This window comes from Zootoca vivipara, chromosome 6, assembly GCF_963506605.1.
Source record: "Zootoca vivipara chromosome 6, rZooViv1.1, whole genome shotgun sequence".
NCBI lineage: Eukaryota > Metazoa > Chordata > Lepidosauria > Squamata > Lacertidae > Zootoca > Zootoca vivipara.
The window spans coordinates 81,472,715-81,494,612 of NC_083281.1; the positions used below are offsets into that span (position 1 = coordinate 81,472,715).

At 46.7% G+C, this 21,898-nt stretch overlaps 1 protein-coding gene across 1 annotated transcript; it reads left to right on the forward strand.

Moving 5' to 3' along the window:
• The first annotated feature begins 433 nt into the window (after window positions 1-433).
• SDF4 (stromal cell derived factor 4) lies at window positions 434-20,832 on the forward strand. The gene is made up of 7 exons (XM_035119629.2): window positions 434-587; window positions 5,033-5,400; window positions 7,375-7,511; window positions 8,689-8,802; window positions 12,272-12,430; window positions 15,823-15,998; window positions 18,165-20,832. The coding sequence occupies exons 2-7, from the start codon at window positions 5,090-5,092 to the stop codon at window positions 18,339-18,341; spliced, it is 1,074 nt and encodes a 357-aa protein (XP_034975520.2). The 5' UTR covers window positions 434-587; window positions 5,033-5,089; the 3' UTR covers window positions 18,342-20,832.
• The last annotated feature ends 1,066 nt before the right edge of the window (window positions 20,833-21,898 follow it).

Below are 21,898 nucleotides of genomic sequence, written 5' to 3' on the forward strand. Positions count from 1 at the left end.
CGTTTTTGGTACACAGACACCTATCCCACCAAAACAAATTGCCATTTAAAAAATGGTGAAAAGCAGTGAAACCGCACGGGGATTTAAAATGCAGCAGCTGCACGGTCCAAAACAAAAATGGCTACTTAAAACTCGCGTGCCCGAAACAAGCATGTCTTCCCTAATTTTTTTTTAAATAAAGGTCCCCTTCATTATCATTGGAATATAGGTTCCTAACAACCCGCCTGTTTTGCTGTTGCAGTAGTATTTAACAACAGGTAGAGTTGAATAGGCACTATTTTATTTCAGATTTTACGGCGGCGAGGCGAAAACAGACAAAACAGCCACTCCCCCCGCCCCCCGACTAATTAGTCTTGATACATCCCGAGAGGGAGGTCCTCGTGTTAAATTGAGGCAGCCTCTGGAGGTCCGGAAGAGGCGGGCTAAACTCTCGTCGGAGCGGCGAATGGCGTTTCCTGTTTCCGGCCAGCCTCCCTCCCTTTGGCAGGCGCGCAGCGTGTGTCTGTCTGTCTGTGGAAGGCGGAGAGAAAGCCCCAGAGCACCGAGGCGGGGCTGGGCATGAGGAGCCTCCGTGGCCTCCGTGGCAGGTATGGAGGCGGCATGGGAGCAGAGCAGAAGGTCACGGCAGCCTCTGAGCATATGCAGAGCGCAGGGGGAGAGAATTGGGGCGGGGGATACAGAGAGGGAATGAGGGGCTTTGCCGGCTCTTTTAATGAATACCCTTGTACGAACTTTCCGTTTTATTTGTTTCGGCTGCCTGCTTTTAAAAACTGAGTTATTATTATTATTAGGATCGTCAGCTACGTTTCAATTCAATGGCGTTTTAAAACGATCCCAGCGGGATCGGTTATTGTGCGTCCTTAATTGCCGGTTTTAATACCTGCATTGGGAGTCATTTTTTTGGTATCTGTGTGCAAACAAATTGCGGAGGAATAAACAGCTGTAAATAACGTTCGCGGGTGCCACGTAACGAGCACATTCCGCGTTTGTAAGAGAAGTTGGTCGCTTTCCGTGGCAGCGCTTGCACTTTGGAACTCCCTGCCTATTGAGATCAAGGAGGCGCCTTCGTAGGGCTGCCTTTGGAAATGTTATTGCTTATGCAGGCCTACCCAGATGCTTAGAAAGTTAATGTGATATTTTAAATTATTATTATTATTTTAGTTGCTTTTTGTTGCCCAGGGAAACCCAATGCCACATACAACCAAACAGACAGATAACAACCTCCCTCCATCCCAACAGATGCATTAAAACCAAGAGGGGGAAAATACATAATTTTAATCTGTTTTAAAATTTTAACTTGTATGTTTTAAAGTAGGCTTGTGAATTTTTCTCGGCTTTCTTTCTGTAAACTACTTTGAGGTTGTTGTTTTTTTACAGTCAACCAGTGTGTAAATGTTATGAAATAAATATCCACTGTTAGTGCTGCTACTCAGAGTAGACCCATTGAGGTCAGTGGGCACTGGTAACTTAGCTTCACTGATCTCAGTGGGTCTGCTTTTGAGTTGGGCCTAAGTTGAATACAACCCATAGGGATGTTGTTGTTGTTGTTATTATTATTATTATTATTATTATTATTATATTTTAAAAATTGATTATTTGTGGATGCGTAGACTTGTCTCTTCCCTGATCTTACTGTTTGGTTGTTGGGGTATTTTTAGGTTGTTTCTCAGAGCATGTGCAGAATTTATAGCATAGCCCCCCCCCCCCAAAAAAGGCATGTGAATTTTTTTTAAAATTCCTTTTATAAAAGCAACAACTGTTCCTGTTGTAACATTTGGACAGAGCACTTCTTTATTGAGCAGAACAGAAGTATAGTTCCCTTTTCCTTTTATAAGAAACATAACGCAAAGAGACTTTCCTATTTGGAATGCAAAAAATGTTAGGTGTATTAGAAGTGTTTTAACTTGTGGGCACTTTAAGAAGCTTTGTCGTAAACAAGTGACCCAAAAATCTGAATGGAAATGGCTAGCCATACAGTGGAAATTTTCTTTGGACACAATTCTAAGCCATACCATGGCTTGTTACCCAGCAGGAGTAAGGCAGAAGTGAGGTGCCCACTACTTTATCAGAGGGCAGTAATATGCTGTGCATTCACATTAAACCATAGATCGTTTTAAACTGTGGTTTGCTATGCTGTGGAAACCGGGTCATTGAGATTGTCAGCCTGTGTCTTGACTGTAGTGCTTCAGAATTGTGTTTTTTTTGGGGGGGGGGGAGCCAGGAGGAATAGTGCATAAGTTGGACTTCTCTAGTTTAGTATTTTTCTTAATGTGTTGGAGTCTGTAAAAGTAGTAAGTGAAGCCTTTTAATAGACCCTGAAGCAGATGACATACCGTACTCTTAATAGAGCTTGGGATCTGGGACTGAACCTTGGTTAATAGGGTATTCTCCTCAAAAAGCAGAAGGACCACAACAGTCGGGAAGGGGGGGGGAGACCTGCTCTGATGCCATTAATTATTAGCACCTGCCTGATGAAATTTGCATGCCTTTTAACTGCACCTTGGATGCAAAGGGTATCCAATGAGTCACTAAAGTTAACATTTGTTTGAACCTTGTCTCTTACGTAGACCAGTTGCACAAGTTTGGAGTCTATTGGAATCTGTTGAGGATGAAAAATTAGAAGTTAATATGGAAAATTCTTCTGAGGAGCAGTGAGCTAGTGAAACCTCTGAATATCACTCAGATTTGTATTTCCAGTCAAAAAATAAGCAAAAGTGTGTGAATTGTGCATGAATTCTGTGTCATGGTGTGGGTGGATGGGATGGTACACTGAATAAAAGTACCAGCTTTCCTACCTTTGGGGTCTTGACTCGCTCCAGGAGCTGGGTGCCAGGCGCATTTTGTGCCTAAAAATTCTCTATTTGCGAGCACCTCAAAAGGTCTGGGTGCCATCTTCTGCACCTGGCTCATACTCAAAGATTACTGAAATCTAAGTGCTTTGAAGCCTCGAAGTATATGTTAAGGAATTTAACAATAAAGAGTAGAGTGTTTTGAAAACTGATATATATGGTAGTGGGACCCAGGTGGCGCTGTGGTTAAACCACTGAGCCTAGGGCTTGCTGATCAGAAGGTCGGCGGTTCGAACCCCTGTGACGGGGTGAGCTCCCGTTGCTTGGTCCCAGCTCCTGCCAACCTAGCAGTTCAAAAGCACGTCAAAAATGCAAGTAGATAAATAGGAACCGCTACAGCGGGAAGGTAAACGGCGTTTCCATGTGCTGCTCTGGTTTGACAGAAGCGGCTTTGTCATGCTGGCCACATGACCTGGAAGCTGTACGCCGGCTCCCTCGGCCAATAATGCAAGATGAGCGCGCAACCCCAGAGTCGGTCACGACTGGACCTAATGGTCAGGGGTCCCTTTACCTTTATATATGGTAGTACCAATATTTTTATTGTAAACACCAAATTAGACATGTATTCACAATATCTGCTAAAAATGTGATATTAACAATGTCATTTTTGTGACCTGCATATCAGTTCATGCTTATCAAATAATAAATAAAATGTTTTGCCAACCCTCCCCCCAAATGGTGACTACACATTCTGTTTTGGTGCCCACAACTCAGGTGCCAGGAGCCATTTGGCTCCTAGATTTTCTATCCCAGTTTCTAACACTTTCCAGGAGAGCATTTTAGCTGCGAGGTGGTGTGAAATATTTGTGGTTCTTTGTGTTTACAGGATTAGAGCTTTAAGCGTTACAGAGTTTGTCATGGTGGGATTATTGGCAAAAATTCTTTAGATGGTTAGAAGCATAATGTGTGCCCCCCTCCCCAAGAAACTTAAGTGAGATGTGTCCTCATTAAATGATACATCTTTCAGAGGGAATGATTGGAGTTCTGTTAATAAGTTTTTTTTGTTTTTTTAAAAAAGACTTGTCAGAATAAATATATAAAATATTAGGTAAAGGTAAAGGGACCCCTGACCATTAGGTCCAGTCATGGACGACTCTGGTGTTGTGGCACTCATCTCGCTTTACTGGCTGAGGGAGCCAGCGTACAGCTTCTGGGTCATCTGGCCAGCATGACTAAGCCGCTTCTGGCAAACCAGTGTAGCACACGGAAACACCGTTTACCTTCCCGCCAGAGCGGTACATATTTATCTACTTGCACTTTGTGCTTTCGAACTGCTAGGTTGGCAGGAGCAGGGACCGAGCAACGGGAGCTCACCCCGTCGCGTGGATTCGAACTGCCGACCTTCTGATTGGCAAACCCTAGGCTCTGTGGTTGAACCCACAGCGCCACCCGTGTCCCTATAAAATATTATAAAATATTTATAAAATATTACCTCCTACGAAACTAAAAATTTGTTCACCTGACCATAGACCAGAATGGGGAACTGAATTGTATATTTATTGCTATATCCCACCGTTTTTCTCCAAGGACCTCCAGGTGGGTACATGGTTCTCCCCCTCCCTTCCTCATTTAATCCCCACAACAACCCAATGAGGTAGATTAGACTGAGAGACAGTGACTGATCCAGGCTCAATAGGGATTTGAACCCTGATCTCCCAGTTCCTAGTCCAGCACCGTAACCGCTATGCCACACGGATTGTCTGGAGGGCCAGATCTTTATTCCCCCACCACCACCCCAAAAATGGGCCAATTTTGACAGGTGGTTGGCGTCACCTACTTGCCAGTTAGCTGATCAATGCTGAGAGCAAGCTCCTTTGAAGGTGTGCTGCTGTCTGCAACAGTCAGCTGATTATCACCAACAGCACACTTCCAAAGTCCATCTGCAGGTGTGGTGTGCTGCTGCAAAATGTGGTTACTGCTGCCAACCTGAGACAGCTTTAATGGTGGTGTGGAGGAGGTGTAGCAGGATGTTCAGTATGATCCAGCAGAACTGATCTTGTGTTCTTAATAATTAGATGCTATGAAAATATTGTCCAAAGTTAAGGCAGCGGGCCACATTTAGCACTAACTATCAAGAGCGAAATGTCTAATGTGTCTAATGGAGAATTACTAGCTCAGCCTCTGAGCTCATAAAAACTGCCTGGAAACGACAGATCATGTTCACCTGTTGGTTTTCCTCCCAGGGTATTCCATCACCATATCAGTATTATAAGCTGCTGACGCTCCGAAGGGGAGGAGCGATGGTTTCGAAGCGGGCCTTCATCTGCAGCCTGGGCTCCATCTACCTGTCCCTCCTCTTTGTTTTCCTCCTCATGGATGTCTATGCGCGGCCTGCCAACAACTCTGCCTTGAAAGAGAAGGTGGCAGCTGAAAACAACGATGAGAATGAGATCCTGCCCCCGGACCACTTGAATGGGGTCAAGATGGAGATGGATGGGCATCTCAACAAGGAGTTCCACCAGGAGGTCTTCCTTGGGAAGGAGATGGAGGAGTTCGATGAAGATTCAGAACCACGAAGGAACAGGAGGAAGCTCATGGTTATTTTCTCAAAGTGAGTGTTGCTCCAAATTGAACTGGGGCACATGAATAGAGGAACCTGGGTCCATCTAGCATAGACCTCATCAGCTCAGTGCATTCCAGATCTTTTGCTGGTAGGGCTGTTCAGAGTTGTAGCTTCTGCAGCGCAGGAGGTTTGAGAAAGCTAGTCTAACTCACTGCCTGCACCAGCTGGCAGCAGCTCTCTAAGGTCTCAGGTGGAGGTCTTATGTGGCTGTACCTGGAGATGCCAGGCAATGGACCTGGTGCCCGATAGGGGGTTAAGCCATTTCCCTGATCTAAATGGCTCCCAGAGTCTCTGATTCTTTCCATTTCAGGGTGCAATTTAGATTGGGCGAGTGGTGTATGTTAACGTCGACCAATGTCACCTTTTAATTTGGAGCTGCTGTAATTGCTTCGGGGAACTGAAAAAACGGGTTAGTTCAATCACCACTGTTTACTTGTATATGTACCGCCTTTCCATAGCAAAACATGCTCAAGGCAGGTTAGAACACCAGAGGATTTACAAAATTACAAAAACGTAGCAAAGCCTGAGTAATCATGAACAATGAATGAAAACATTTCAACAAGTAAACAGCAAAGTTAAACAATCTCCACATAATTTATAATAAGGTCCAGCAATAAAGATTCAAAAACTCGATACCAAATAGCAGCAGATATTAAGCACCCCCAAAATTAAATCTTCAACCTAGCAAAAACTCCCAACCCTCACAGTCTCCAGGTCTTGCAGAACTCTCAGCCCTACAATAGTCTTTGCCCACAGCCACTGTGTTTGAATTGAGGAAATTAGCTGTGAGTGTGCAGGTGTCATTCTGTCCAGCCCCTACACAGCCATCTTTGCTTGAGAATTATCACGTGTGTCTGACACTGTTGGGTCAGTAACCACTTCCCAGACATCCTGTCTGCAAATTAAAAAGGTTTATTGTTAAGTGCATCTCAGATAAGCAGCCGGCAATAATGAATTCAAAAGCTGATTAGAGCTCTTGCCGGCCGATTAGTGACTGTATGTCATTCCAGAGCCCCTTCTCATCGCAGAAAGGGCAGGTTGGCTGCCTTTGCCTTGACCTTGCAAATGATCTTGTGCAACGGGCAAGCACTTTTTATTCTCTGGTATCCCCTTGGGAGCAGAGAGAGGAAATTTGACCAGGCAGATCTCAGGAAGCAAATGATTTTTTTAAAAAAGAGAGAGAGAGAGAGAGAGAGAGAGAGAGAGAGAGGGAGAGGTAAATCTCAACAATTGGGGTGAAGAGTGGCAGGGATCTTTCCTGAGTGAACACAGTATATGAAACATAAAATTTCCAACACAATGCATGACTTTTTTATACATAAAAACCTCAGTATAAATGGTTACTGACGTTTGCTCTCTGATTTCATTTTGAATTTTTCTTTTGATTCATGCAGTAATTTATGTGGGTCTGCTCTGCACAGTAGTAGAATTGAACCCCTTAGTTTTAAATATATAGTCAAAAGATTTTTAAAATCAATTCTCAAGGTTTTCAAGAGGAAGCCATTTCCATCTCTACATGGAAATCCCAGGGATTTAATCTGGCACCAGTGAGCTTGGATGTTCCCCGCATGTGCTCCAGTCTTTGATCTCCAAGAGTGACTAGATCCAAATGCCACACAGGTTTCTTTGCGGCCATGTAGAGGCTTGAACTGCAGTTATTCTGACATCAGAACTAATTGCCTTTCTTCCATTCCAAATGGATGAATTGACTGCATTTCTATCTCACCTTTTTTCACCCAAGGTGGTGCACATGGTTTCTCTCCCCAGCTCCCATTTTATCCTCACAGCAGCCCTGTGAGGCAGGTTAGTCTGAGAGACTGTGAATGACCCAAGGTCACCCAGCGGCTTTCATGGCTAGACAGAGATTGACACACACACTCCAGTCTCCCAGGTCCTAGTCCAACATGCCCTTCACCTCTGGAGCCCTAACTTGACTCCTTTCCTATTTCTTACCTGCCACAGAGTCGACATCAACAAGGACAAAAAGATCAGTGCAAAGGAGATGCAGCGCTGGATCATGGAGAAGACAGAAGAGCACTTCCAGGAGGCTGTGGAAGAGAACAAAATGCACTTCCGGGCTGTGGACCCCGATGGCGATGGTAGGAGGCGGGTGGATGGGGCAGCCACAGTCACAAAAGGAGTTGTCATGGCATGTGTCAGCGCAGCACAGGCAACCTCTCATCAGCCCCAGCTATCAGGTTCCAGCTCTCATCAGCCCCAGCTATCATGGCCAATGGGCAAGGGTGATGGGAGCTCCTGTCCAATGCACCTGGAGAGCAAGAGGCTGCCAACCAGTTGCCAGGCAGTAGCATGGTGTGCATGTAGCGCAAGAAGCATCCATGCAGCCCACCAGCCATGCAGTTGTCTGTCAGGGGCTTCGTGGGCCAAGTGGGGAATCTTTTCCAGCTGGGGAAACGACCTGTTGATGAGCTGGGAAGGACCAGTGCCAAAAGTGGGTTTGCCACCTCCTCCTCTCTGGCTTAGTGTCCTGCACAAACGAGAGGCATGGGGACGTCTCTCTCTTACCTGTGCCAAGATTTGCCGAGGCGCAGTTCGGAAAGCCCTTTTGCCTTTCTTTACCTTACTCCGAACTGCAGTGCAAGTGAGAGCCTGGGGGGAGGGCTGGTGGAGAGTCAAGGCCACTTGCTCCTAGTAGACCGGCGAGTGGATTTTGTGGGCACCTTTGGGGGCCAAAATACCCGGCTGTTGGGTTGCCTTAGGCCTGGTGGGTTGCATTGATGCAGGCGCACACTAGTGTCTGTTAAGGGGAGGGACCACAGCTTAGTGCCAGGGACCTGCTTTGCATGCAGAATGTGGCATCACCAATTCAAATAAGGAGGTGGCAGGAGAGGTCCTTCCCCAGTGTCCTGCAAGTAGGACTGAGCACAAGAGCCCTCTCCCCTCCTGCGGCTTCCAGCAACTGGTATTCAGAAGCATGACTGCCTTTGACTATGAAAGTAGAACGCAGCCATCAGGGTTAGTAGCCAATGGCAGCCTTAACCTCCATGAATTTGTCCTCTTTCAAAGCCTTCCACATTGATGGCCATCAGCACCTCTTCTGGGAGCAAGTTCCGTAGTTTAATGGTGTTCTGTGTGACGTCCTTTCTTTTGTTTGCCCGGAATCTTCCAACGTTTAGCTTTGGTAGATGTCCCCAAGTTCTAGTGTTAGGAGAGGGGAGAAATCCTATATCCACTTCTTTCATGCCATGCATTAAAAAAAAAAATTCATTGTCTGCTAGGATATTCTTCATTTGAAGTGGTTCCTTTTTTTTCTAGGTCACGTGTCCTGGGATGAGTACAAAATCAAGTTCTTGGCAAGCAAGGGGATGAACGAGAAGGAGGTGGCTGAAAAAATCAAAAACAACGAGGAGCTCAAAATAGACGAGGAAAGTAAGTGGTGCTGGTCTCTCTCCCCCCCCCCCCCCAACCTCCTACAAAGATCATATTAAAACTGTCGCGTTCTGCCTTCAGTTCCTGGAATGGGTTGAAACGCTAGCTTGGGCACTGAGTTTCAAAGTAGACAAGATCTCTGCAGATTTTACTGGTTAATAGCTGCGCTGCTCGTTCTAGAGCAGCTGCACATAAAATAAAATAAAAATTGAGTAAACCGATCCTGCTCTTTCTTCAAAAAACTCAGAAGAGTTACCCCCCCCCAAGTTGAACACCTTATGCTTGCAACAATCCTGTGACTGTGAGATGATACTTAAGTGAAAGTTCCCCCAAAATGTAGTCAAGGAAGCTTCCTGCGGCTTGTGGTGTCCGAATTGGGGAGGGACCACCACAGCTCAGTGATAGAGCATCAGCTTTGCCTGCAGAAAGTCGCAAGGTTCAGTCCCTCGTATCTCCAGGTGGAGTTGGGAATGTCCCCTGCCTGAAATCCTGGAGAGCCACTGCCAGTCAGTATTAATACCGAGCAGTATGGAACAGTGGCGTAAGATGCTGTCTGCACTATACATTTGTAGCTGTATCATGCCGCTTTAAGCAGCCATGGCTTCCCCCAAAGAATCCTGGGAACTGTAGTTTAAGGGTGCTGAGAGTTGTTAGGAGATCCCCTATTCCCCTTTCAGAGCGTCTATCCCCAGAGTTTCCTGGGCAGGAATATTGATCGTTAAGCCACTCTGGAAATTTTGGCTCTCTTAGGGTCTTCTAAGAACTCTCCGCAACCCTAACAGACTACAGTTCCCAGGATTCTTTGGGGGAAGCTAACACAGGGGAAGAAAAGGAGCTCCACACTTAACCGTTCTCAGCGGTGTTCATCCATCCTTTGGGCTTCTTGAGAGTTCAGCAAGCATCCCCCCCCCCTTGCATCTGTAAGAGCTAAGATCATGCATCTTTTTAGAAAAGATTCTCTGGAAGCTGAATTATCTCATTTGCCTGCAGAGGAGGCAGGGGGTTGAGAATGGGCTAACGCCACTCACTCCACTGGCAGGAAGGAGACTATTTCAGAGGGGCTATCCGAGTGGGCTGCCAGCTCCATTCCAGGAAGAGCACAAGAACACTCCCAAGCTCAAAGGACTACTTGGGAGAAAAGGAAGGAACTGGGGGGGGGGTTCTCCTCATTTGCCTTCGAATGAGGAAGCGGGAAACCAGATCACTCGAGCGGCATGGCCTGGGTCTTCCCTGCAGATGGCTGCATTTCCTACTGCACGAGTGGGGGCTCTGATCACCCAGACAGCGGGGTTCGGGGATTTCATTCTGTGCTACTGCAGGATTAAAGCACACACAGAGCGGTTGTATCTTTGTGGCAGAGGACACACATTGCATGCAGAGGTTGCCCAGTTCAGTCCCCGGGTAGGGCTGGGAGACACCTTCTCTGTCTGAAACCCCAGAGAGCCCCTATCAGATAGCGTATACCGAGCTAAATGAACCAGCGCTATAGTCTGGCTTGGGTTCAAACCAAGGACAGGTTACAACAATCCAGAAGTGGGTGATAAAGCATTTTCTGGTAATCGGTCTGTGTCCTTTTGACGCAGTCTGATAGACACATCTGTCATGCCCCAGCCTCCTTTTGTTCCCTTTTCCCAAACCAAAAGGTCCTGAATGTTTTAACCCTGCTTTTTCTTTTAATTTGATTGTTTTAATTGCCCACCTTTTTTTTTTTTAGCACATTTACTATTTCCGTGATACCCTTTCTAAGATGGAACAGTCAGAACTGTATAATTATATAAAGCCATAGAACTCCGAATGCGCCCTGCCCTTAGCAGCTGTTTCAGGATTTCTAACACTTTTATTATGAATAGCACCCTCATGTCCACTGGCATTTCTACCTAACTCTGAAACTCTGAAACTTATTCATTTATTATTTTATTTATTAGATTTATTGTACCACACTTTATCATAAGATCTCAGGGCAGTTCACTGAATGCATTGACCATGTGAACTGCTAAACTAGAGACATGTCCTTTCACAAAGTTCACTTCCAGCGGCTGCCCTTAAATGCAGACATTATTGGCCGAAGCAGTATTTCTTTGGAGGAATGTATCGCTAGAACTGGAACAGGCACGGTCAAATTTGAAAACACGCACACGCGTACGCAAGTATATTGTGCCATCCAATCAAAAGCGAGGCTGTCAGTGTTTGTTGCATGCAAGCCTTTAATCTCATCCGTATGCATTACGCACACGCTGCCTTAATCAACTGTGTCTTGAGCAGCGCGCCATATGGAGCAGGGAAGCCCATCTGCTGCCACTCCAGCATGAAAGGAAGCTGGCTGCCTCATCTCCAGACTCTTCCCTCTTCCATACTGCTCCCCTTAGGGGTTTGCCGTTGCTCATTTTGCCAGAGCCGCTCGGATACAAGAAGCTCGCTGGAGCCTAATGTCAGTCTTGCCTAGAGCTGATCCACATCGCAGATTTGCAGCACACGAGCTCCCCCAAAGAATCCTGGGAACTATAGATAAATTAACAGTGGTGCTGTGAATTGCAGCTCTCTTGGGTGGGAAGCTACAGTTCCCCATGTTTCTTGGGGTGAAGTCATGTGCTTTAAATGGTGTGGATCTGTCCTTTGATGCATAGACCAGGGAGTGTGGCTTCTTGGCCTCCTCGCCCAGCCCAAAGGCATCTTTGGCGAGATCTGGAGCTCTTTGGCATGCTGCGTAGCTTTCCGCTGTTATCTCCCCACTTCTAGAGAGAACATCCCCACTTCTAGGAGAACATCTTTATAAGTTGTAATGCATATGGACCCTCTTTAATCAAACCCAAGCCATCGTAGTAAAGCAATCCACTGCACTAAAAAAATAGGAAATAAAAGGCCCCGTCTGCACCATCACGGTCATGGCTTCCCCCCAAGGAATTCTGGGAAGTGTGGTTAACTAAGGGTGCTGAGGGGTAGGAAATCCCTAACTTCACAAGCCTACAGTTCCCAGTGTTTCCTGCTAAAAGTGGTTGGCTGTTAAATCATTCTGGGGATTGCATCTCTGGGAGGGGAATAGGGGTCTCTTAACAACTCTCTGCTGTGGTGGTCAGGTGCTGCTTGCGGACCTCTCTTTGGGGCTTCTGGTTGGACACTTTGAGAGAAATATGCTGGACAATACGGGCCATTGGCCTGACGCAGCAGGCACTTATTTTGTTCTTAGGCCAGGGATGAAGCCTGGGACCTTTGGCATGCAAAGGAGGCGTCCTGCTACTGAGGTTATGGCTACTTCCAGTATTATAGGGCATATATCAGGGTTGGGGAAATGCCAGTCTGCAGGCTACATTGGGTCAGTCTTGATCTTGTTGATGTTTTTTTTAAAACCATGCTATTTCGCAAGAAGAGAAACTTTGCAATACGTATTTCAAAACTTGCAGATCAAATTTAAAGAGAATGTGATTTTTAAAATAGAAAGAAAGAAATCTGTTTGTCTGTCCCCGATCTGTAGCACAGGAAGTCCTTGACAACTTGAAAGACCGCTGGTATCAAGCTGACAATCCGCCCACTGACCTTTTGCTGAATGAGGAAGAATTCCTGTCCTTCCTTCACCCAGAGCACAGCAGGGGAATGTTGAAGTTCATGGTGAAGGAGATCGTCCGGGATCTGGGTACGTTTCCAAGCCGTAATGGCCAGAAACTCATGAAAACTTGACCTCATCCCAGCTACTAATGTTGCTGGGGTGCCTCCTGGAGAGATGTCCGATGGGGACGAGATCCTGGAGGATGCCAAATGGTTACCCCTGTTGGCTGGTAGTGGGCAGAGGGGAGTCTTGGGACACAGAGAGAGGTGTGTGGGTTGTGTCCTGTGAAAGGTAGCATTGGGCACAGTGTTGCGGAAGGGCCATAGCTCACTGGAAGAGCATCTCCTTTCCATGCAGGATGTCCGGGTTCAGTCTGCGACATCTCCAACTAGGGCTGGGAATTAAAAGCCCGGAGAGCCGTGCTGCCAGTCTGTGTAAACAATAATCAGCTAGGTGGTCCAATAGTCTCTCTTAATTCCAAGGCAGTTGGCTATGTTCCCATTAAGGGAAGAGCCCATAGCTCAGGGGCAGAGCATCTGCTTCTCATGTAGTCAATCCCCTGCAGCTCAGTTGGTTAGAGCATGGTGCTGATAATGCCAAGGTTGCAGGTTCGATCTCCGTATGGGATGGCTGCATATTCCTGCATTGCTGGGGGGGTGGACTAGATGATCCTCAAGGTCCCTTTCAACTCTACAATTCTATGATCTCCAGGAACGTCCCCTACCTGAAATCCTGGAGGGCAGCTGCCAGTCGCTGCAAGCCAGAGCTGAGGAACCTTTGGCTCTCCAGATGTTCCTGAACTCCAACTCCCATTGGCCAGGGTTGATGGAAGTTGTCCAGCAACATGTGGAGAGCCACAGGTTCCCCATCCATGGCGTAGGCAGTACCAGTGGTCTCACCTGGTGCAAGGCAGATTCCTACATTCCAGTTTCCAGCTTTTGGAGACAGCTTCCATACCTGTTGAAGTGGAAAGTGATATTTTTATGGGGTGAGGGAGCAGACAAGTTTTTTTTAATTGGTCAGAGGCAAGGGGGCTTACAGCCTCCATGGCTGAGCCCATGATGTGGCCTCGTTTGATCTTCTTTGTTCCCACAATGCATCTGGGGCTGTGCTGCACCATGCCATGGCGTTCGAAATGGGTTGCGGGAGAATACGGCGGCCAGGCTGGCTGCCACGCTGCTTCAGTGCCTGCCATGAAGGGCAAGGTAGCGCTTTCCCATTGCAAAATCCAAGTGGGCAGGCAAGTGAATCTCGGTTCAGCACCAGCCGCATCATAATCTGCGCCTGAAGCGGAGCAGGGGCAGCAGCATGGGCAGCCGCAGGGGGAACATGACTCTTTCTGCCGCCTGCCCCTCAGCAACTGTGGCCTCTCATTGCCTAATGGTAGAGCTGGGCCCATTGAAGCAGCTGGGGAGATTTCTTCAGAAGAAAAATAAAAGAGGTGGTGTTGGGGAGAACAGTTTAAAAACACTTCTCCCTCTTCTGGCCAGCTCCCACACCTCTGAAACTCTTAAAACTTTCACCACCCTTTCAGAGATAATAGAAATTTCACCTCCTACATTTCTCAGGTAAAATGGCTAGAATTCCAAGGAGGGATTACCATATTTTTCAGGGTATAACACGCCACCGAGTATAACACGACTCCTATTTTTTTAGGACTCCAAATAAAGAAATCTTCCATATGCGCTATCCCTGTATAAGACAACCCCCAATTTTAAACTTGAAAAAAATATAGTCTTATAGATGGAAAAATATGGTAATTTGTTGTTGTTGTTGTTGTTCCACCTTCCTTGGCCAGAAGGTGGCACCCTATTCCACCTCTTGGCTCCTTGTATCCAGCTGCTGCTAAGACAGTTACTGTATACAGTACAGTGGTACCTCGGTTTACAAATGCAATTGGTTCCGGAAGTCTGTACTTAACCTGAAGCGAACTTTCCCATTGAAAGTAATGGAAAGTGGATTAATCCGTTCCAGACAGGTCCGCGGAGTACTTAAACTGAAAATACTCAAACCGAGGCGTACTTAAACCGAGGTAGGACTGTACTTGGAGGGGACTCACTGAAATTAATGAACCTAAGTTAGTCATGTCTATTAATATAAACCTACCCTGAGTAGGATTAGAATTGGATAGAGCTCTAAAAAAAAAAAATTAGCACAGCAAATATAACAAAAAATTGTCAGCTTGCATTAATAATAAAAGTAATCCAGCCAGCCTGATGTGAATGCTTATATTAATATAAGCAGTTCTGTGGGTTGTTTCAAGCTAAACTCTACACAAAGTAGACCCACTGGAATTAGTGAACCTAAGTTAGATGTGTTGATTAACTTCAGCGAGTCTGTTTGTAGTAGAATGAACACTGGGTACAGCCCTATATGTCCAAACAGAGGTGGATGGTTATAGGATATGCATTCGAATCTAGTTGTTGCATTTTTTATCTTTTCCTTTTATCCATGGAGCTTTGGCTAGCTTCAGTATTCCTGAAGGAGCGTCTCCACCCCCATCGTTCTGCCCGGACACTGAGGTCCAGCGCCGAGGGTCTTCTGGCGGTTCCCTCGCTACGAGAAGCCAAGTTACAGGGAACCAGGCAGAGGGCCTTCTCGGTAGTGGCACCCACCCTGTGGAATGCCCTCCCACCAGAGGTCAAAGAGAACAACAATTACCAGACCTGTAGAAGGCCTCTCAATGCAGCCCTGTTTAGGGAAGCTTTTAATGTTTGATGGATTTCTGTATTTTCATATTTTGTTGGAAGCCGCCCAGAGTGGCTGGGGGAATTATTATTATTATTATTATTCATAATTCTCCTTCTGCACCTTGCTGTAGAATTAAGCAACAAACCTTAAATTTAAGCCAAGGGTTGCTGGCCCCCAGCTGTTGTTGAACTGCAGCTCCCATCATCCTTATCTAAATTAGCCTCTTTCCGGGGATGATGGGAAATGCAGCCCAGAAGCCACTGGAGGGCCACAGGGTCCCCCCCCCCGCACTGGTTTTAAGGTAAGAGAGAACAATTTAGCCCGGATTCACCCTGAGGAGAGCGGATTTGAACTCTGGTCTCCCCAGCCCAAGTTCCAACTCGCTAACCATTGGCAGAAAGTACACTGGGCCTCTGGGTAAATGCCCAGCTGATAGGCAGAAGCTCGGTCCAGCGGTGATGCCACCTTTGCAAATATCCTTAAAGGTTACTGCCCCAACCCAGTTAACAACCTGCTGGAAGTAATGAGCTTGCCTACACATCATACATTTAAAGCTCCCCACTAAAAATAATAATAATAAAAGCTTCTTAGGAACTGTAGTCACAGAGCTAAAATCGCCACCACACTTAAACAAAGCACAGTCCCTAGGATTCTTTGAGGGAAGCCAGGGGAAGCTTTGAACATGGGGTAGGTACCTTGTCCGGAATGGTGGGAACGTTGGTGGCAGCTCACAGGGTGAATTCTGCGCGTCCCGTTATTTTTACTGTCAAACGGCGCCATCTTTGCAGATCAGGACGGCGATAAGAAGCTGACCCTTTCCGAGTTCATCTCCTTGCCTGTCGGCACCGTGGAGAACCAGCAGGCTCAGGACATTGACGACGACTGGGTGAAAGACAGGAAGAAAGAGTTTGAGGACGTCATTGATGCCGACCACGACGGCATTGTCACTATGGAAGAGCTGGAGGTTAGTGTGTCCTGGGAATTGGCTGTAGCTGCACACGCTCAAATTGTGAACTTTTTCACGTGTCTTGGTTGAAATCCCATGGGAGAGGCACACACACTGTTAAATTTTCCCCGTTGCCCTGATCCTTTAAAAAAAAGAGAGAAGAAATACAGATTTTTATTTAAAAAATAATTAAAAAGATATTGTGCAATATATATTTCCAGGAACACTAAACAAAATATTCAATATATATACGCAACGTTACGCACGTCTGAGTTTTTATACTGTGAACTGCCCTGTGAATCCATAGAAGAAGGGTAGTATATATAAATATATTTTATTAAATTTCCACAAATTTCCATACATAATAAATTTTTTTATTTTGTTTATCGTCCTCCCAGTCCATTTCCCGTAGTGTTTTTTATTCTATCTCATTGCTGCACCCTGTGACTTCTCCCTTTTAATATCATAACCACAATACAATCATCTCTCATTATTTCTGTTGCTCGTAGTTCAAATCCTGCTCGCGAATTCATCACGTTACAATATTTCTCTAAATAGTATTTTAAAAAGGCCTCCATTCGTCCATCTAAAAAGAAGCTACCGTTCTTCCATAAATGAAGGGCGGTATATAAATTATAATACAGGAAACAGAACTTTATTGTTATCCCAAATTAGCATCCAACTTAAAAAAAAAAGCCAAGTCAAGATTAGAATTATAAAGCAGCGTCTAACAGTTACCAGGTTCACAGTGTCAAGTGGTGTTCTGACCTTTAATCAAGCTTATCGATTTCTGAAGGCTGAGAAAGCTGCTTGCCACCCACCCCCCTTGAAACAAGCAGACGCACCCCCTGCTGGTCATGCGCCCTGCTCTGCAAAGATGCCAAAGGGAGATAAAAGAGCTCTGCCTATAACTTCCTACTGTCTCGCATTTGAGCTGTATCGCAGCAGGTGATCAGTGCCTGCGTGGGCCCCCTCCGCTTCCTGAGACGTTGCTTAGGAACAAGGTTTGCTTGCTTGGCGCTCTTTCTGACGTCACCTTAACTCGTTCTCAGTTCCACCTTGGAAAAAGTGGAATTAGCGCACTGTGTGTCACGAAGGCAGTTAGATTTTTCGGCTATGTTCTGAAACAAAGTTTTGGGTACCTGAAGTTTCCAGGGCGAATCTGCACATTTGTGTCCTTCCATAACAAAGCTCTTTGCGTTTCAAAGGAGACTCACAGCAGGAAGTCTGGGTACTTCTCTGAAATAAATACTTTCTGATAATGTGACCATGAATCTGATAAAATGTTTTCCTGCGGATGAGGCCACTGAGGCTGTGGCTTGGGGTTTCTTGTATAACTCGCCATACATTTCATTTTGGGGGTTTAGTATTCTGGGGGGGGGGGAATCTTCCGTACACACAGATTTTTACGTTTCTCTCCTCTTCTCAAACTCCACACCAAAGACAGCCAAGTTCTTCAAGTACCACCGCATCAGCAGCAGAATTAACTCAGTCCAGATTATCAGGTTGTGTCCAGCGTTGGTCCTACTCAGAGTAAAACCATGAGTTCTAGAAACACACCTCAGATCGAGATGTGGTTACTACTGACCTCTCCTGGTACAGAGAAGGCAAGGCTTGATTTTCTTAAAACTCAGTTATAGGCGTGTGGGAAACCGCCTTATGCAAAGTCAAAGCACTAGACCAGCCAGAACAAACCTCTCTATTGGTGGCGGTGGCAGCTCTTTCAGAGAGGCCTTTCCCATCACTCAGCAGCTGATTCTTCTTACCGGACATGCCAGTGTATTTCAACCTGGGTCATTCTGTGTGCTAATCAGGTCCTCTGCCAGTTACGACAACTTCCGCTAATCCCCCTTTGTCCAGAAAACTCGGCAGCCATGCAGGGGCACCCAGCTTCCTCCCATCCTGCCTCTGACCCGTTTTGCCGATGCTGCTGCAGAGAGGCCCTTCCCCTCTGGCTTGGTTTTGACGCAGCCATTTTACCATGTCCATCTTCGGAGGACAACAGTGCTTCTGAAAATCAGTTTCTGGAAACTACAGAGAGGGAGAGTGGTTTTGTACTTGGGTCCTGGTTGATGGCTTCCCCCAGGGTGGCTGCTGCGAGAGCAGGATCCTGGACTAGACGGGCTGTTGGCCGGATCCAGCAGCCTGCTCTTATGCCCTTTGCTTTCTCTCTCCCTTCCCCAGGAATACATGGACCCCATGAACGAATACAACGCCTTGAACGAAGCAAAGCAGATGATTGCCGTGGCCGACGAGAACCAGAACCACCACTTGGAGCAAGAGGAGATCTTGAAATACAGCGAGTATTTCACCGGCAGCAAGCTCATGGACTACGCACGAAATGTCCACGAGGAATTCTGATGGCTTGGCCCGAGAGGGGCTCACACACGCACTCTCTTTCTCTCTCTGTCTCGATGCACCTTTTTGCTTTCCCCCAAAAAACAAAGGTTACCTTTTGCTGCTATATCTGTGTTCTGTGTGTATACAGTGTGGTGTTCTAGACTTACTTTTTCATTTTTAAATGAAAGCCGTCCACAAATGAAAAAGAGCTACAGCTCCCTTGCCTTCAAGAAGAAGAAGGATCCACACAAGTTCTTGCCTGTGCTGTTGATCGGCAACTTCTTTTTATTTCCCTCCTTCAGGACACTCAGTTGTACCCTGCCAACACCATGCCCAGTTGTTCTGCTCTACTGTTTGGACTTTGAGAAGGCACCTTTAGTATTTGAGGACCATTACCTTTGCCTGGGGGTGGGGTGGGGATGAGGAACTCGCGGGCCACATTTGTTTGAAGTTTCTGTTTTGGCGATTGCAGCCGTTTCCCACGCCCAGTGCCAGCGTTGAATTCCCTTCGCAAGCAGCAGGATGTTGGGCCAGTTCTGGGTTGGAATGCAGCCTTTCCCCCAGCAAAATTAGCAAAGTCAGCCTTGCAGTGGACTGTGTCCTTCCGCTTGCCCAGGCAGGAGCCCACATGGCAAGCTTGTCCAGCACTTTCTCCTCTCCTTCCTTTCCTTTCCGTTTTCCTCCTGGCTCAGCACACGCCAAAGCTCAAGCGATCCTAAGCCACAATGCAGCAGGCTTGGCCCCAGCTTCAAGGAGCGACGATATCTTGCATAGATTGAGTGCCTTGAGCCAGGACACTCCAGCGGCTGCTTCTGCTGGAGTTAATATCACACAAGTCTCACGAACAAGTGCCACTTGCATGGCAGCTGCTGAGTTCTTTCCTAGGCAGCAAACGTCTCAACAGAGGCATCTCTTCAGTGATCTAAGCACACAGGCGTAACTACAGACACCAGTCTTCAGGGCTGAGCTGATCATGTGCCAGCATCTCACGCTGCACGGCCTGTGGAAGAGGCGGCACTCGGCATTTATTGGCTGGAGTTTGGCGGCAGCTCCCCTTGCTATCAAGCACTTCCCCCCCAGCAGATAGACCTCAAGAATGTTCTCTTGCTCACGGACAAAAGCACCATGAAAGTGCATTTTAACCATCTGGGTCGATCGCAATCCAACTCGCTGTGCAGGGAGGCAGAGGACTTCTTCCAGTGGGCAGATCCAGGGGGAGGGCAATCCGATAGCAAGTTCCCTAAGCAGGCAGGCACCAGGTAATGCCAGGGGCCTGGGCTGCTTTTCTAGATTGGGGTCTAGTGGTGTGTTTGAACAGCATCTGCTTCTCGGTTAAATAGAGGTGGGTGCACCTGTCTCTTAATAAAAATGATTTGTTTGAGAATAGAAATGTGCAAGCACAGGTTGTCTGAGAGAGAGCTGAGAGCGCTCTTTTATATTTCAGCAGTGCCTGGGAGTTAAATACACTGCAAGTGACAAACTTGCCCCTCATGGTTGTTCAGAGATGGAAGAAGGGTGGATCGGCCTCTGGCATTACCCCAAAATGGGCAGCAGGGTATGGTTAAGCTCTAAACCGCAGCATTCTTTAGGTACATCCTACCTTGTCATAAGACCTAAAAGGGGTATCACATAATTGTAAAGTTGGAAGGAGCCCTCAGGACCATCTAGTCCAACCCCCTGCAATGCAGGAAGGTGCAGCTGTCCCATACAGGGATCGAACCTGCAACCTTAGTGTTATCAGTGCTGCGCTCTAACCAACTGAGCTATCCAGGGTAGCGTCAGAGGCACCAGTTGGTTCTCGTTCTCCTGCGCATGCCCTTTTTACCTGCGCTTGAAGGGCGCGCTTGTTTATATAGGGTATGCAGACCCAAGTTGCCTGGCCCATGGTCTCAAACCGGTGCTTGCCACAGAGAGAGTGCTTTGTGCCGAGTATAGGTGCATGGTTGGGAGCCGTTCAGAATGCAGTGGTGCAAGAAAAGTGGGTGGGATCCAGTTAGGCTGAGGAAGAGGTCTCGTGGAGATCTCGCGCTAGCAAAGTGGAGCAGCTCAGTGAACCCAGAACTGCACAAAGCGAGAAGTGAGAGTTGTGTTGTTGTAACCAAGAGACTTCCTGGTGTGTGTTGGATCTGACACAAGGGTAATCTTAAGGAGACGGCTGAAGGAAAGGCATTAAATCATAAAAAGTCACAGGTAGCGAATGGGAGGGAGATTAGGAGTGAGTCTCTGGCTGGTCAAAACTTAGTCCGATGATGGAGTTGTTCCTCAGGAATACATAAATTCAAATCTAGTTACTGGTGGAAGCCTATTTCTACAGGAAGACTGAACGATTCCCCTCTTCAGGTTCAGAAGTTGCTTCCCTGATGTGGGTTACACTCATGAACGTTTTGATTTTCATTTAAATGGGTTTATTCCGATCCTGTCCTTTGTACAAAAACACCAACACAACCCTGTTCTTTTAAGAATTGCAGCTTAAGGTGTCTGATGTTACCCTCCTTAATAGAATGTAAATACATGTAGCTCTGTGTGTGTTTTTATTCTCCTTTCAAACACCCCCTGCTTTATTTAAACAAGAGGAACCTGTGGTCCTCTAGATAAGGTTGCTGGACCCCCATCAGCTGCAGCCAGCGTCACCAATGGTCCAGGGATGTTGGGAGTTGTAGTCCTGCAATGTTTGACGTGACATGGCAAATAAGGAGAAATGCAAGCCCAGGCATCAGTTCTTAAAAAATCACAGCTCTTATTAGAACCAGCTGGGATTGAAATGCTTCATGGAGCCTAATACGTTTTACCAGTTTTTAATTCTCAATTTTAAATTATTGTAACCCATTCTGGGACCTGCTGGGGAAGGGCATATCATAAATATTATAATAATTTGGAGGGGCACAGGCTTTCCATCATGGGACTAAAGGCTCCTGGGAAGGGGGAAGAGCCATTCAGAAAGGAGTCTCCCTGCTGTTTCTCTGCATGAGTAGCTGCTCTGGCTTCTGTTAAGACTGATTAAAACAGGGGCTGCTGTTTACACTTCCAAATCGCATCAGCCATGGCCAGCATGGTCAATGGTTGGTGTTGACATGAATTGGAGTCCAGCAACCTATGGAGGGCTGCAGATTTTCATTCCCAATTTTAACAGCTTGCATAAAGGCTTGAAGGGGTGCTCCTTTGGGCACATGGGAAAGAAAAGCACACTTGAATGGCAGAGTGCATGCAGAGTCTGCACTCGCTATTGTTCAGGTGGGAAGAGATGGGGGTGGCCGTTTTCTGCCTGAGACCCCAGTGAGCTGCTGCCAGTCAGAGCAGTAGATAGTGCTGGGCAAGAGGGTCTTTATCTAGCAGGCAGCATCTTGTGTCATTGCTATGACTCACTGCTTTGCAATTGTCTCCTGGCCATCTGCATACAGCAGCCTTGCTCTGTATGGTAGTGGTTTTAAACCAGTTGCCCAGGTGTCTCGGGGTTCGTGGGTTCACTTACAAACTGGAGAAACTGGTGGATGTCTCTCTCACATGCACCACAACCGGCTACCATGGGATACTTCTATCAAGTTTTATCTCCAGCAGAAAGCGAGGTGACCCAGCAAGCA